We start from the raw sequence: 18,030 nt of genomic DNA, 5'->3' as shown, positions 1-18,030 counted from the left end.
TGTAGATAGGACATCAACATCCAACATGGCTTTCACATGAACAAAATAAAGACATAAAGGTTTTGTCCACTCATCACTTATGATTCACACACACACAGTGTTGTGTGTTTTACAGCAGGAGTTCAATGAAATTCAAATGTTTGTCTTTGCTTCCCACAATTTTTCAACTCTTTGTTCTCAAAGGCAATAAACTCATGTAAACACAAGAGGGCAGTGCTGCACTTTTATTCCCACACAGGTAACCTGTCATTTAAAATACTGTGTGTCTTCATCCAGTGATGACTTATTCAAAAGGTACAGTTACACAGTGATGACTTCCTATATGAATATTGTTGATGCATTTTCTCAGTACTGTTAAACACTGGTTAGTGCTTCTGTTGCCTTTTGCTGAAGGGTTCAGGACCAAAATGTTTCTTTTATAGATGTTTTATTCTGCAGGAAATTTATCAACTTTCATTAAAACACTTCACAGAGAAATAGTGATGAAATTACCATTTTTATACTAAAACAATTGAAGCCAAAGCCACATCTAAATAGCAAGTAATGGTTAAATCCTCTATTCTGATAACTACTAGTGTTTTATAAGTATTAGATAAAAAATCAACATCAAACACGGCTTTCAGATGGATTTAAATTTCAGAGCTCAGTTTTCGTTCTCTCTTTTTCCCTCCCAGGTTGGTTCACACACTGTAAACTTGAAGCCAAAGACTCATCTCATATATTTTATTTGGAAGAAAAGTGACTTTGATTGAAACACTTCACACAGTAATATTGATGAGGAAGGATAAAACTCTTCTATACAGGATGTAGTCAAGGTTACGGTTAAGCTGATGATAGTGTATTGTTAGCAGATAGAGAATCAACATTCAACATGGATTACAGATAAGTAAAGCTGGGTTTGATATTTACATTTTTTCATGTACATTCAAACATGATTTATACTAAAGTTATGCAGCATTCTCTGGCTTCCACTGAAGGACAGTAAACCACTCACCAGGAGGGATGCTGTAGCAGACAAATGGAAATCTCTCTTCACAGGACATAAATGTCCGTTGGTTTGATTCCTGCACACCACACATCATTGATCTGAGTGATCCTGAAACTGAATGTTTATCACCCCATGTGGTGAGTGAGTAGGCACTGCCATCAGACCAGTTATAAAGGAAGGAGTCAGGATCTCTGTACAGGCCGATCCATGCCCAGTTTCTCGTCAGCACCAAGTTGTGGATCTGCTGGTTCTCAGTGTTGTTCCTCACAGTGGCCAGGTCTATGAAGTTCTTCCTGCAGTACCTCTGAGCATTGGACCAGTTCATTCTTTCACTCATATAAACAAATTGAGGATCCAGCTGTGTTCCTGCAGTTAGTTTTGGGGGAAAGTGGAATTGTTGATATACTGAGTTTCTAAATAATGTTAGAGCAGCTATAATCAATATTTTTATGTTAATAATGTATCAAATGATAACATTTAATGTCAGACATGTTGCTCGTAGTGATGAACCTACAGAGAATTACCACCAGACTGCAGCTCAGCTTTACAAAGCTTTATAGTGAGCTTCTGCTCTTTACTGTTTTGGTTCACTCTCAGCGCTCTCACAGTGTTGTTTTCTGCCACAGCTGGTTCTAAAAACTCACTGTACACTACCTGCTCAGCATCAAGCTGCAAACACACACAGTTAACAACTAGCTGGTGAACATAGTGGAACATTTAGCAGCTAAAGAGCCAGATATTTCCCTCAGGAGTTGGTAGAAAGCAAAAACAGAACTGACAGAGAGTGAATATTGGACTTGATAATGTTGCTCCACAACTTCTGGATGTGTAAATAAGCAACAACAATGTTGTGTTCATCACATCTTTCCACTGCTCCCAATTGGCCAAAAAATCTGTTAATGCAGGTTAAAGGAAGAAAATACGCTTTGCTGTTACTTACCATTATAACAGATGAATGGATATTCAATTGCACAACCATCATCCCACCATCTTCCACTGTTTCCAATGTTCACGCAAAACTGCTTACCCCTGTAAAAGTCTGGCTCATTGTCATCAAGATTTTCCCAGTTCTTATATTCAGCTCCACTCCCTCTGTACCCATCTGACCACTTCCAATCAATGACTCTGTACAGGCCAATCCAGACCTGACTGTTGTAACCAGCAGATGAGACTGTTTTGATGAGTTGGTTCATGTCTTCAGTGTTTTCAATGGTGACCAGGTCTGTGAATGTCTCTCTGCAGTAGGTCTCAGCTTCAGTCCACTTCATGGGTTCAGCAACAAAGTGGTACTGATGGAGACGACATGTGGAGAAGATGGACCAGCCTGTGAGGAAAACACCACTTTTTAACATGTGAGGTGACTCTAACATTTTTAAGTATTACAGTATAATGAAATAATAAACACTGTTAGACATTATTTACACACAATATGTCATTTCTGCTGCTAGTGGTCTCTTAATCAAAACAATAATGAAATACAGTTTGATGACATCATGAAGTAGTGTGGGATCATGGGAGTTGTTGTCTTCATTGTGAAACAAGCACCATTGCAGTCATTGCAGTGAGCTTCTCCCGGTTAGGATTCCTTCAGTGTTCATCGTTCAGGAGGTTTTTACCAGGAGCCAAATTATCCACAGAGGTCTCCTCCTCTCCAAAACAAACAGACCCGCTGATTGAAACCAGAAAAAACACTGAATAAAGCAGTTTCACCTTAAAAATCAGTGTTTCTCCCACACTGTTTAGCAGACACAAGACGTCCAGAGGGGCTGTGAGCTGAGCTGCTGTTAATGTTTGCTCAGCTTGTTTCTCTGATAACTTAAGATCCAGACATCCGATGACTAAAATCCTTCATCTGGTCAAAAGATATAGTTAAAACAACCAGGATCTAAAAAGTGTATCATAAAAATGTGGCTTGAAAAGTCAATTATTCACAGCTTCTGGCAGACAACCACAACACTGACATACATACAAAGGTGATATGATGCTATTAACTGCCGACCAAATGAAACAGACCCTTACCTTGATTAAAATTATTGATTTCTCTGGGTATGAACATTGCTGGAAGCATTTGGGATGATGTAAGTACACAACTCAACAAAATATATTACAAAGGTCTAGTCATTTTTAAACAGTATAATGCGGAAAAGTTACATATTATATCTTTAAATATTTCACTGACCTGAGAGATACAGGACACCCAGCAAGATCCTTTCCATCATGATGCTGCTCTGAGGTCTCTGTGTGTCGATGTTCACTATTAAAAGGAAACTACCTCTGTATTAGCTTAGCTTATTCTAATGCAAATCTAGACAAATACAACACCAGCTTCTCTTCTCTGTTAGGGGCAGAAGTCACTGTTCTGCTGCATTCTGTATGCAAAAAGTATTTACACATATGGAAATGTTTGTCTCCAAAACATTGTACAAGTACCCGCAGAGTATTTTTGAGGCTGTTTTTTCAGAATCACACTTTGGTCGTGTGCAAAGGTGTTGATTTGAAGGGATCAATTCATCTCAACTACAAAATATATATATTTTATTTCTCACTTACCTCCAGTCGTATCTAGTGTGCAGAGTTTCAGTCGTATTTGTCTTTATGTTTTTCTGAGATTTCTGCCTTCAGTTTTCATTGGGACTATTTAGACCCCCATGTTAAAATGCCCAACTTTACAGCAGAAATAAACATGTTTACAGCCTGGTACAAAAAACGGTTTTGGTCTCTATAGCTAATTTCCCCTTTCATGACAACTGTACAGGGGATGATTTTTTTTCATAACACGCCTGTTTAAATTTTATTAAGCTGTAAAGTTATGCATAATCAAGGACGTGGCCACTTTGAGTGACAGGTCACTAGCCGCTAGGTGGCTTGTTTCAGCAACCAGGCTTCATTCAGTCTGCCTCAGCTCCTCCTCTTTGTCCATTTTAGGAGTTAGACGGAGTCAGGCACTGCCAAGATGGTGATGGCCAGAGCTGCCCACTATGAGCTCCAAAACCACTCTTCAGAAACCAGTGGGTGACGTCACGGTGGCTATGTCCATATTTTTTACAATCTACAGATTTTTTATGTGTTGCCTCGAGACATAATTAGTGCAGTTAGTGTAAATATTAAGACATTCTAAATGATGGTGATGTTTTATTGTGTAAAATGATGATCTGGTTCATGTTTTTGCCATCTACTACTCACTGGCAATAACAGACACAAGTACATTTTATAGTCTAAAGGGTTGAATAGATGCATACAAATATATTGTATTTCTTATGCAAAGTGCAGAAAGTGTGATGATCATCTCTGGTTTACCAACAAACACAAGTGTTTCCTAAGATTCCACACAGGACGAGACTCCAGAAAATGAAAAAAAAGGATGTACTTGTACAGTGGGATCCAAAGTCTGAGACCTCTAGTCAAGATACTTCTATTTTGTATTTGTTCTGAATGTAATACTATTTCTTTCATTACAAATGATAATAGCAGCTTAACAATTTGAGTGAAAATTTTAATCTTTGAAAAATGTACATGAATTACAGAATATCTTAGTATTTCCTCCTTTTACTTTAATGACATCATGCACTCCAGCTGGCATGGACTCCACAAGTCTGTTGAAAACCTGATGAGCCTCGTTATCCCAGCAGGATTTGACAATGTTCCAAAGAGCTTCTTGTGATGTCACAGAAAGTTTGGCTTTCTCAGTCTTCAAGTGTCCCCATAAATGTTCAATGGGGTTGAGGTCAGGTGACTGTGGAGGAAAGTCCATGACAGTCAGGACTCCTTGGTCTTCTTTGGTCTTCAAGTAGTTCTTGCAAAGCTTTGAGGTGTGTTTGGGGTCATTATCCTGCTGCAGTATGAATCCTTCTCCACAAATTGCAAACCAGAGGGTACAGCATGTCTCTGAAGAATGGAGTGGTACTTCTCCAACATTAAGATTGATATATATCAGTTATATATAGTATATCTTATGCATGTATTTGTGTGCGTGTGTGTGTGTGTGTGTGTGTGTGTGTGGGTCATTCACTGTCCCTCAGGTTGTGGCATGTTGAAACATATTGGACAGCAAGATTTTGAGGTCATCAAGCTCTCTCTCTCTCTCTCTCTCTCTCTCTATATATATATATATATATACACATACACATATATATAATAAGTAAAACACTTTAAATATATCAACATAAATAAACAAAGGGAAGCTAGTATTTCCTTTCAACATTTACAAATAAATACTTGGTTCTGACCTTTTTGAACCCACACTGAATCAGATTTTGAGTGAAAAGGAAACAAAGAGACTGGTGGTTGCTTGAAGAAGAAAGTTTGTGCACTAAACATGCTCCATAGTATAAAAGTTTCAAAAGGTTGCTACTTCTGTATGTTGTGGTACTTACAGTTTACTAAAACAGGCAACTTGTTCTGGTTCATGTGAATGCTATGCTTGTGTCCTCAAAACACTCTCAGACTGTATGAACAGTTTAAATAAATATAAACACAATTTCTCAAAAAGAAAAAGAAAAAGGAAATAACATGAGACTGATGTGAGGAGTTGAGAGGTTTATGTGCTGTTCTTCTGCTCTCATTCCTGCAAAACAAACAAACAGAGACACACACTTAGTTTGCATGCTCCACATTTACATGGATTTGACTTTGATATTATCAAGCAAGCAAACAAAACTTTATTTATATCGTACATTTCATTCCAGGAGGAAGCACAATGTGCTTCACAGAGCTGAGCTACCAGGGACGTTGCAGCCACAAACACTATGTGGATAGTTTACAAGATAAAACATTAGACAAAAGTAAACACAATTAAAATACACATAAATAATACATGTGAGTTAAAAACCATTAATAACATTGTGGAGGAAAAACAGCTGAAATTTAATCAAATATGCACATAATGTTGTACAATACAGAAAATGATAGAAGAAAATAGTTTTAGAAAATGAGCAAAAAAGATTATTTTTACAAAGATTTTCAGCACTTGCCTACTCTAGTCTCAAACCTGTCAGAATAAATAAAAAAAATCTAAATAAAACTTGGCTTGATGAACATGTGCTGCAGGATTTCAATGATTTAAAGGGGAGTTTGTAGTGGATTAAATGTTCAAACCACAAACACAAACTTATTTTTGTCCAAAAGTGAAAAAGATAGAATAGCTTCACTTCTAGTGTGTTGTGTTTGACACACTGCTCCTCCTCTCCTCCTCTCTCCACCCTGACACACAGTTTGGCGTGGCATTGCTGCCGCAAGTGTGATATTCTTCTTTCCCTGTTTGCTGATTCATATACTAGTTATTGTGACTTAACACAGTTTCCAGTACTACAGGTCCTACACCGGTCATAAAAAATATAGTAAAAATTAGTAATTATTATTTTCAGGGATTTGATCCCATTCAGCCACAAGAGCATTAGTGAGATCCAACACTGATGTTGGGTGATAAGACGATGTGTTAATTCCACTCAAAGTGGGAAAATGTCCTCATGAACTTTGTGCATGAGGGGACTCATGTTGAAACAGGACTGCAAAAACTGTCCCAGTATATTGCAAACCATTATACATCAGTCTGGTTCCAGTCTACATTGTGAGCTCTGACTTTGGTCTTCCTGAGGACGTGTCCACGGACTAGTGAAGCCTTCTGGCCGCCCTGCTGCCGACGGAGCAGTGAGGCACTGTTGACCAGCAGGGAGCAGGACTCAGTGTCACTGGTGTCACAGCTGGAGAATGGAGAAGACTCCTGGGTCTGTCGCAACATCACCAGTGACTACAAACACACACACACACACACACACACACACACACACACACACATACACAGACGGAAAAAATTAGACAGGTAATGGCGGCATGCAGGTAGTTGTTTGCAGTTGAATGTAAACTGCTGTGGGAGTGATGAAGCACCACAGGACAGTAAAAGACAGCATAGTACAGCTCATTGTTCTGACCTGGAGGTCAGAGGAGCCAGCTTTCGGTTTGATAGTGAGGCCAAGGATGACGCCTCCACTCAGGGCCTTCTTCAGACTCTCCTTCACCTTCATCAGCTCCAGCTCCAGGTTCACCCTTTCCTCCTCCCTTTGCCTGCACTCATCCTCCACCTTCTTCAGTCGCTCCGACAGGGAGTCATGACAACGTTTGCCTAATGGAGAAAGAGAGACAGGATTTTTATCATGTTAATAAACTTGTACATGGTAACATCTTGAATGGAGAGGTTTGAGAGCTTTTCCCACATTCGAGACCTTTTTCTTCATATGATGTGTGAAACCCCCTCCCCACACATCTTTCAGAGTCCTATGATTATTGTAACTTTCAATTTTGAACAGCTATAAACACTTTTGGATTGAATCTTAAAACACAATAAAGCTTTGTCATTTAACAACAAGCACTTTTTCAACAGAAGTCTATGTGTTTTACCAGCAGCAGCCTCCACAGCAGTGCGCAGTTCTCTCCTCTCCTTCTTTAGATGAGTCAGATGGTTCCTGATCTCCTGGTTCTTCTTCATCAGTTCTTCCCTCTTTATCAGCTTCATCATCAGCTCTTCTTCTTTGGCCTGCAGCCACTTGGCGTCAGTCTCCATGCAGTTCTTCCTGTACTTACACTGCTCCACATCTGTAAAATGACGACTGGATGTGAAGAAACTGAATGCAAGAGGCAGGTGTCCAAAAATGATGAAACTGCTGAGTCATCTGCCTGTTTGTGTTTGTGCTGCCAGTGTTGAAATCATAAAGATGAGGATCAGGTACTCTGCTCTGGATTGGATACACATGTTAATGCACAGGAAGTCAGAAGAAACTCTTTCTAGTTTGACAGCCATGTATTTTACAAACTTTAGATAATCCCATTCAACTGACCTTCACATAACTAAGATGAATTTGCTCTGAATTGAAATTGGGTAAATTAAGACTCTTTTCATATTAAACAACATGACTGTGAGAGCTATAGCTTCAAACTGCTAATGTCTGTTTACTCCAACACAAAACATGTGTCTTCTGAGCAAATTTAACAGTCTCATACTGTAGATGTTTTACCAAAGAAACTAAGTGACTAGTCAATACATAGATGAAAAGAGGGATGAAAAAACTTTCTCTCTATTCAAGACTTGATCCACAATGCTGTTAGCAAACTTCAAAATTCTGGCAAAAAGGAAACTTGAAAAAATGTTGGTTGTTACTTACTATTCTTAAAAGTTAAATCAACCAAGATTCTTCCCAGGTTCATGGTCACGGAAGGATTCATCACCGAAGGGTGACATCCACTCTCCAAGAAACCAGATTAAGATGAGTAATTTATTATTACATCATTATCACTTGTGTCAAAAAAGGCCACTAAACACAGCTCCTATCTAAATGTTACAAGGCTGCAAATCAATACAAAACTACAAGTTCTTAGTTTAACCAAACTACATCCAAATAAGTCACTTTACTGAACTCAATACATGTTTTATTTTCTCTCTCTGATATCTGTCTTCCTCAAATTCTCTCAAGCATCTCATGTAGAAATGCAATAGGACTCAGTAAATCATTACCAACAAAGAGAGAAATACAGGAGAGGTTCAATGACTCCTCTAAAATGAAGATATTTCAGATGTTTTCTCAAGCAAACCATTTTAATGATCCTATGGTAGTGAGATTATTTCTAAAGGGTAACATGCAATCAGCTGTAGTTCAGTAAAACTACAACAACAAATCACATCCTCCCCTCTTGTTTTACATGTCTGTCTCTCACTTTGTTCCCACATTTACTAGACTCTCACTTTGAAGCCAACAATACACACATGCAAACACAAGAGTGCAGTGTTGCATTTTAATTCTCACACACAGCTACGTGGAGAGCTCAGCATGTATGCAATATGAAACACAGTATGTGCTCATGCAGTCATTGATAATTCACTATAATCCCACTATGCATCTGTATATTCTTTAGTTGTGTGTAATTATTTAGACCTGACATATTTACAGAGGTTTGGTGTGACGTTCACAACCATGTTTGTAGGAGCATATAGTTTGTCCAATGGTGTGTAAAATAACAGAGGTGCTCAGTCACATGACATGTTCCTGTCTTCATCTGACAACAAACTAAGCACATTTAATCAAATACTGTTCTTCAGTACAATTTTGAGGTTCTTGTACTCTATTTGAATGTTTCCATTTATAGCAACTTGTACTCCACAATATTTGAGGAAATATTATACATTTATTTAACACCTATAGTCACTAGTTACTTTACAGAATATTTTATTTAACATAAAAACACTCATGATATAAAATACAACACATTAAAGATTAAACCAGTGTTTCATTTGTCTTTTAACCTCTTTCCTCTCCCATCAATCATCTCACGACCCCTCAGATTTATCTTGGGACCCTTTGGAGGGGCCCAACCCCTCGGTTGGGAACCACTGGACTTAACTACCTACAGTTAAGTTTGCTGTATATAAAGTAGTTCAAACTAGCTCCACCTTAACCAGCTACAACAATAAAATGTTGTTCACACACTGATGCATCGGTATTAATAATCTAATAATGTCATATTAACATCACTGCACAACCACTATTTTCACTTGTTATACTTCTACTACGTTTTACTCATCATACTTATGTTATATTGTAGTATTGCTGTTTTGAAGTAAAGGATGTAAAAACTTCTTCCTCCACTGGCTGTCATGGAGGGAATGTGAAGTGGATACATTTTGCTGTGTCAGCCTATATTATCAGCCTATATCATATTATCTATATCAGATACTCACACTTTTTCACACATGTGTCAGTTGTGTCTTTTCTTAGTACTCTTGCCTTTTGCTAAAGTGTTTTTGTTTGAGTGCAGCAACAGAAGTCTACAGATTTGAGAGTTTGGATGGAAGGCCTTTGCAGACTACCAGTTCTCCCATTATCACCTAGATTACTTTATTATTCTGCAATAAATCACTGCCATAACTGTGTGTCTGTTGCTTTTATCAGGTTGGTTCACACACTGTAAACTTGAAGCCAAAGACTCATCTCATATGTTTTATTTGGAAGAAAAGTGACTTTGATTGAAACACTTCACACAGCAATATTGATGAGGAAGGATAAAACTCTTCTATACAGGATGTAGTCAAGGTTACGGTTAAGCTGATGATAGTGTATTGTTAGCAGATAGAGAATCAACATTCAACATGGATTACAGATAAGTAAAGCTGGGTTTTCATTTCAGAGCTCAGTCTTCTTTCTTTTTTTCTTCTTCTCTTCTTTTCCCTCCTTGTGGAAGACTTTCCCATCAGGCTGTTCTCTCCACTTCAGGGTGACTCCACTCACTCCTTGCTCCTTCAGTCTGTCCTGGAACTGGGAAACACAAATGGAAGCCATTTTGAAACATTCATCCTCTCTATTGTGTTGTTGTTGTATCTAAAAACCCCCACTGGTTTTTAGATATTATCAAACTTCATAGTGGCAAAACACATCAAGCAGAATAAGCATGTAAACAAGTATTCTAGACCTGTTGGAGACACACCAGCCCCTAACCCAATCTGGATTTTGGAGACTTGCCTTTTTCAGGATGTTTGCTTTCACAGCAGGGTCATTGAGATCCAAAGAGGAGTCCTGCACCTTCATCCTCAGCTTAACTACCCACCTCTTTACTGGTACTGAGACACAGAATGAGAGGAGAAATAAATCATTAATTTGCTGTCCTATTAGTTCTGTGATATTTACACTTTTTCATGTACATTCAAACATGATTTACGCTAAAGTTATGCAGCATTCTCTGGCTTCCACTGAAGGACAGTAAACCACTCACCAGGAGGGATGCTGTAGCAGACAAATGGAAATCTCTCTCCACAGGACATAAATGTCCATTGGTTTGATTCCTGCACACCACACATCATTTTCACCGATCTGAGTGATCCTGAAACTGAACCACTCCAATTGGTGAACGAGTAGGTACTGCCATCAGACCAGTTAATACCAGGATCTCTGTACAGGCCGATCCATGCATAGTCTCCACTGGGCACCAAATTCTCGACCTCCTGGTTCTCAGCGTCGTTCCTCACAGTGGCCAGGTCTATGAAGTTCTCCCTGCAGTACCTCTGAGCATCAAACCAAGACATCTCTTGATTCACAAAAACAAATTGAGGATCCAGCTGTGTTCCTGCAGATAAATTATTGGGGAAAAAATTAATCTTTGATTTAAAGTTCTGAACTTCAATGTAATCATTATTAGAGAAGAAATGATGCTAGCTGGGTACTTACCATTATAACAGACAAAATCATATGCACGTGAGCAATAATAATCGTACCATGAGTGACGACTATCTCCAGTCATTGCACAGAATTCATCAGCCCTTAAATTTGGTTGATTGGATCTCCAGTCCCTATATTCAGCTCCACTCCCTCTGTACCCATCTGACCACTTCCAATCAATGACTCTGTACAGGCCAATCCAGACTTGACTGTTGTAACCAGCAGATGAAACTGTGTTGATGAGTTGGTTCATGTCTTCAGTGTTTTCAATGGTGACCAGGTCTGTGTATGTCTCTCTGCAGTAGGTCTGAGCTTCAGTCCAATTCATGCGCTCAGAAACAAAGTGGTACTGATGGAGACGACATGTGGAGAAGATGGACCAGCCTGTGAGGAAAACACCACTTTTTAACATGTAAGGTGACTCAAACTTTTTGTAATTATTACAGTAAAATGAAATTTTACTATATAATACTAATAATACGTCTGATGACTGAAATCCTTTATCCAATTAAAAGATCTAAAACCAAGGTCTAAAAAATGTATCATAAAAATGTGGCTTAAAACAAGATACAATTCAATTCATGACAGCTTCTACCAGACAACAAAAACACTGACGTACGCAAAAAGGGGATATGATGCTATTAATTGCCAATCAAATGAAACGGACCCTTACCTTGACTGAAATTACAGATTTCTCTGGGTTTGAACACAACTCAACAAAATATGTAACAAAGGTCTAGTCATTTTTAGACATTAGAATGTGGAAAAATTACATATTATACCTTTAAATATTTCACTGACCTGAGAGATACAGGAACAAAATCCTTTCCATCATGATGCTGCTCTGATGCTGCTCTGAGGTCTCTGTGTGTCGATGTTTACTCTTAAAAGGAAACTCTGCCTCTATATTAGCTGTTGTTAGGCAAATCTAGTCAAATACAACACCAGCTTCTCTTCTCTGTTAGGGGCAAAAGTCACTGGTCTGTTGCATTCTGTATGCAAAAAGTATCACATATGTAAATGTTTGTCTCCAAAACATTGGCATGTACCCACAGAGTATTCCTCAGTAGAAAGTAGTTGTCCTCTTATGATCTTATGCATGTATTTGTGTGTGTGTGTGTGTGTGTGTGTGTGTGTGTGTGTGTGTGTGTGTGTGGGTCATTCACTGTCCCTCAGGTTGTGACATGTTGATACATATTGGACAGCAAGATTTTGAGGTCATTAAGCTCTTTGAAATTTCTGTGTTTCAATAAGTAAAACACTTTAAATATATCAACATAAATAAACAAAGGGAAGCTAGTATTTCCTTCAAACATTTACAAATAAATACTTGGTTTTGACCTTTTTGAACCCAAACTGAATCAGATTTTGAGTGAAAAGGAAACAAAGAGACTGGTGGTTGCTTGAAGAAGAAATTAGAGCAGACAACACAAGTTGCACAACTTTGTGCACTAAACATGCTCCATAGTATAAAAGTTTCAAAAGGTTGCTATTTCTGTATGTTGTGGTACTTACAGTTTACTAAAACAGGCAACTTGTTCTGGTTCATGTGAATGCTATGCTTGTGTCCTCAACACGCTCTCAGACTGTATGAACAGTTTAAATAAATATAAACACAATTTCTTAAAAAGAAAAAAGAGGAAATAACATGAGACTGATGTGAGGGGTTGAGAGGTTTATGTGCTGTTCTTCTGCTCTCATTCCTGCAAAACAAACAAACAGAGACACACACTTAGTTTGCATGCTCCACATTTACATGGATTTGTCTTTGACATTATGAAGAAAGCAAACAAAACTTTATTTATATCGTACATTTCATTCCAGGAAGAAGCACAATGTGCTTCACAGAGCTGAGCTACCACGAAAGTTGCAGCCAAATATGCACATAATGTTGTACAATGCAGAAAATAATAGTAGAAAATAGTTTTGGAAAATGAGCAAAAAAGATTATTTTTACAAAGATTTTCAGCACTTGCCTACTCTAGCCTCAAACTTGTCAGAATAAATAAAAAAAAATCTAAATAAAACTTGATGAACATGTGCTGCAGGATTTCAATGTTTGTAGTGGATTAAATGTTCAAACCACAAACACAAACTTATTTTTATCCAAAAGTGAAAAAGATAGAATAGCTTCACTTCTAGTCTTTATGAACTTTGTGCATGAGGAGACTCATGTTGAAACACGACTGCAAAAACTGTATTTTGCATCAGTGACATCATCAGTGAGCACAGCAGTGGACCAATTTGAATTTTTAATTATTCAATGCTGTTAGTGACATAAACAATATTCTATTCAGTCTCATTGTGTTGGTGCAGAAATCTCAATACCTGGACAAATACAACCAAAAGTATCTGCATGGCTACACAACACTAGAGACAAGTGAGAAAATATGGTTTTCCATATTAAAAACTGGCAGTTCAGGTTTAAACAGTTTAAATAAATATAAACACAATTTCTTAAAGAAAAAAAAAGGAAATAACATGAGACTGATGTGAGGGGTTGAGAGGTTTATGTGCTGTTTTTCTGCTCTCATTCCTGCAAGACAAACAAAGAGAGAGAGACACTTAGTTTGCATGCTCAACATTTACATGGTTTTGTCTTTGAAATTATCAAGAAAGCAAACAAAACTTTATACCATACATTTAATTCCAGGAGGAAGCATCATGTGCTTCACAGAGATGAGCTACCACGGACGTTGCAGCCAAATATGCACATAATGTTGTACAACACAGAAAATAATAGAAGAAAATGGTTTTGGAAAATGAGCAAAAAAGATTATTTCTTCAAACATTTTCGGCACTTGCCTACTCTAGCCTCAAACTTGTCAGAATAAATAAAAAAGTCTAAATAAAACTTGGCTTGATGAACATGTGCTGCAGGATTTCAATGATTTAAAGGGGAGTTTGTAGTGGATTAAATGTTCAAACCACAAAGTGAAACAGATAAAATAGCTTCACTTCTAGTGTGTTGTGTTTGACACACTGCTCCTCCTCTCCTCCTCTCTCCACCCTGACACACAGCTTGGCGTGGCATTGCTGCCACAAGTGTGATGTTCCTCTTTCCCTATTTGCTGATTCATATACTAGTTACTGTGACTTAACACAGTTTCCAGTACTACAGGTCCTACACTGGTCATAAAAAATATAGTAAAAATTATCAATTATTTTGGTGATTATGATGTCATCATAACTGACAGAACCATGAGTCAGAGCTACAAAAATAAAATCCAGAATGTAAAAAAAATAGTTTTCCTTTCCATAAGATGTTGGAACCTGGCTGCAGGGATTTGATCCCATTCAGCCACAAGAGCATTAGTGAGATCCAACACTGATGTTGGGTGATAAGACGATGTGTTAATTGCACTCAAAGTGGGAAAATGTCTTTATGAACTTTGTGCATGAGGGGACTCATGTTGAAACACGAAAGGGTCTACCCCAAACAAGACTGCCAAAACTGTTCCAGTATATTGCAAACCATTATACATCAGTCTAGTCCCAGTCTGCATTGTGAGCTCTGACCTTGGTCTTCCTGAGGACGTGTCCATGGACTGGTGAGGCCTTCTGGCCGCCCTGCTGCCTGCGGAGCAGTGAGGCACTGTTGACCAGCAGGGAGCAGGACTCAGTGTCACTGGTGTCACAGCTGGAGAAGGGAGAAGACTCCTGGTCTATCACAAGATTGCTGGTGACCACACACACACACATACACACACACACACACTCACACACACACACACACACACACACACACATAAAAAGTTAGACAGCTAATGGTGGCATGCAGGTAGTAGTTTGCAATTGAATGTAAACTGCTGTGGGAGTAATGAAGGACTTTGGCTTTGTCATTTAACAACAAGCACTTTTTCAACAGAAGTCTATGTGTTTTACCAGCAGCAGCCTCCACAGCAGTGCGCAGGTCTCTCCTCTCCTTCTTGAGATGGGTCAGATGGTTCCTGATCTCCTGCTTCTTCTTCATCAGTTCTTCCTCTTTGGCCTGCAGCTGCTTGGCGTTGGGTTCCACGCAGTTCTTCCCATACTTACACTGCTCCGCATCTCCAAACGCTGGGTGTAAAGAAACTGAATACAGGAGGCTGGTGTCCAAAAATGATAAAACTGCTGAGTCATCTGCCTGTATCTGTTTATGTTGCCAGTGTTGAAATCATAAAGACGAGGATCACACACTCTGCTCTGCATTAGATACACATTTTAATGCACAGGAAGTCAGAAGAAACTCTTTCTAGCTTGACAGCCATGTATTTTAGAAATTTTGACATTGAACCTGTTAAATTAGGTTATCCCATCCAACTAACCTTCACATAACTAAGATGAATTTGCTCTGAATTGAATTTGGGTAAATTAAGACTCTTTTCATACTATGAAACATGGTTGACAGAGCTATAGCTAAAAATTGCTAATGTCTGTTCACTCCAACCCAGAACATGTGTCTTCTGAACAAATTTAACAGTTTCATACTGCAGATATTTTACTGAGGAAACTATGTGATGAGTCAACACATAGAAGAAAAAAGAAGGATCTGAAATCTGTAAAAACTTTCTCTCCATTCAAGACTTGATCCACAAAGCTGTTAGCAAACTTCTGGCAAAAATGAAACTTGAAAAATGTTTTTTACTTACAATTCTTAAAAGTTAAATCAAAATAAATTCCATACAGGATTCAGGTTTGAATAAAATTCTATTCAACCCCCACTCTAATAATCTGAGCTCTGGACTCAATCAGTCAGTAAAAGTCCCCATAAAGACAGAAAAACCAGTTTGTGTGTGTATGTGTCAGTAAAAGTCCTCCTAATGATAGAAAAACAGTTTGTGTGTGTGTGTATGTGTGTGTGTCTGTGCGTGTGTGTGTGTGTGTGTGTGTGTGTTTGTGTGTCAGTAAAAGTTCGCATAAAGACAGAAAAAAACATTTATTGTGTTTATGTGTCAGTAAAAGTCCCCATAAGACAGAAAAAACAGGCTGTCTCTGTGTATGTGTGTTTGTGTGTGTGTCAGTATGTGTTACTGTATGTATATATTCAGACACAACACATATACAGTGCTGCTTGAAAGTTTGTGAACCCTTTAGAATTCGCTCTATTTCTGCATAAATGTGACCTAAAATGTGATCAGATCCATCCAAGTCCTAAAACTAGATAAAGAGATATCAGTTACACAAATGAGACAAAAACCTTACACTTGTTCATTTATTTAATGTTACATATTTGTGAGTGGCAAAAGTATGTGAGCCCCTGGGATTATTAATTCTTTTGAAGAGGAAATTACAGTCTGTTGTTTCAATCAATGGGATGACAATCAAGTGCGAGTCTAGGAGGCCCTACCTTATTTAAAGAAGAGAAATCAGGGTCTTCACTGTCAAACTCTGAGCTTCACAACACAGGTTTGTGGAAGTGTATCATGGCTCAAACAAAGGATATTTCTGAGGATCTTAGAAGAAGAGTTGCTGATATTCACCAGGCTGGAAAGAGTTACAAAACCATTTCTAAAGGGTTTGGACTCCATCAGTCAATAGTCCAGTAGATCGTGTACGAATGGAGGACATTCAACACCATTGTTACCGTCCCCAGGAGTGGCCGAACAACAAAAATCACACCAAAAGTAGGCGTGTAATAGTCTGGGAGACCACAATGGACCCCAGGGTGACATCTAGGAAACTAAAGGTCTTGTGCAGTGGCTTCAGTTGATATTCATGAGTCCACCATCAGGAGAACATTGATCATCAATGGTGTGCATGGCACAGTTGCAATGAAAAAAGCCACTTCTCTCCAAAAAGAACATTTCTGCCGTCTACGATTCGCTCAAGACCACGTGGATAAGCCAGAAGGTGATTGGAACAATGTTCTGTGGATGGATGAGACCAAAATCAAACTTTTTGGCTTGAAAGAGGAGCGTTATGTTTGGCAATGAGGAAACACTGCATTCCAGCATAAGAACCTTAACCCATCTGTGAAACATGGTGGTGGTAGTATCATGGTTTGGGCTGCTTTGCTGCCCCTGAACCTGGACAGCTTGCAATCATGGATGGAGCTATGAGTTCTGAGTTGTACCAGCAAATTCTACACGAAAATGTCAAGGTATCTGTCTGTGAATTGAGGCTCAACAGAAAGTGTGTCATGCACTAAGACAATGACCCTAAACACACAAGTCGTTCTACCAAAGAATGGTTAAAACAGAAGAAAGATAATGTTTTGGAAAGTCCTGACCTTAATCCTATAGACATGTTGTGGATCTGAAGCATGTAGTAGAAGCCCACCGACATCCCTGAGTTGAGACTGTTATGTAAGGAGGAATGGGCTAAAATTCCTCCAAGCTGATGTGCAGGGCTGATAAACAGTTAAGGGAAACGTTTGGTTGAAGTTATTGCTGTAAAAGGGGATCACACCAGTTACTGAAAGCAACGGTTCACATACTTTTACCTTCCACAAATATGTAAGATTAGATCATTTTCCTCAATAGTTAAATGAAAAAAATGATTTAAAAAAATTTTTTTTTTTGTCTCATTTGTTTAATTAGATTCCTTTTATCTAGTTTTAGGACTCATATTTATGCAGAAATACAGAAAATTCTAAAGGGTTCACAAACTTTCAAGCAGCACTGTATATGTATGTATGTATGCATGTACAGAATGTATGTATGTATGTATTAGTGGTGTGCCCAAATACAAATATGTTATTTGGCGAAGCACAATTAGTGGGTTTTTTACAAACATTTGTTTCATACAAATATTTTAAAAATTGGGAGTCACATCCACATGCTATTACGCACATTTCCTTTTGTGGACATCATTCAGACATCACGGAGTTGGAGGTGTTCAGCTGATATTAACTCAATTGCATTG

General features: G+C 38.4%; 2 protein-coding genes across 2 annotated transcripts; both read right to left on the bottom strand.

Annotated features, from left to right (window-relative positions):
- Window positions 1–6,798: 6,798 nt before the first annotated feature.
- LOC137175139 (actin filament-associated protein 1-like) lies at window positions 6,799–17,451 on the bottom strand. The gene is made up of 3 exons (XM_067580851.1): window positions 17,396–17,451; window positions 15,070–15,272; window positions 6,799–7,106 (listed from the first exon to the last, which is right to left on the bottom strand). The coding sequence occupies exons 1-3, from the start codon at window positions 17,449–17,451 to the stop codon at window positions 6,799–6,801; spliced, it is 567 nt and encodes a 188-aa protein (XP_067436952.1).
- LOC137175108 (C-type mannose receptor 2-like) lies at window positions 10,156–11,596 on the bottom strand. The gene is made up of 4 exons (XM_067580804.1): window positions 11,194–11,596; window positions 10,742–11,092; window positions 10,492–10,589; window positions 10,156–10,287 (listed from the first exon to the last, which is right to left on the bottom strand). Exons 1-4 carry the CDS (start codon window positions 11,594–11,596, stop codon window positions 10,156–10,158), a joined length of 984 nt encoding a protein of 327 aa, XP_067436905.1.
- Window positions 17,452–18,030: the final 579 nt, after the last annotated feature.

The sequence above is a fragment of the Thunnus thynnus genome, chromosome 22, assembly GCF_963924715.1.
Source record: "Thunnus thynnus chromosome 22, fThuThy2.1, whole genome shotgun sequence".
Taxonomy (NCBI): domain Eukaryota; kingdom Metazoa; phylum Chordata; class Actinopteri; order Scombriformes; family Scombridae; genus Thunnus; species Thunnus thynnus.
The sequence above is the reverse complement of the archived record's forward strand: the minus strand, read 5'-3'. Positions and strand labels throughout refer to the sequence as shown.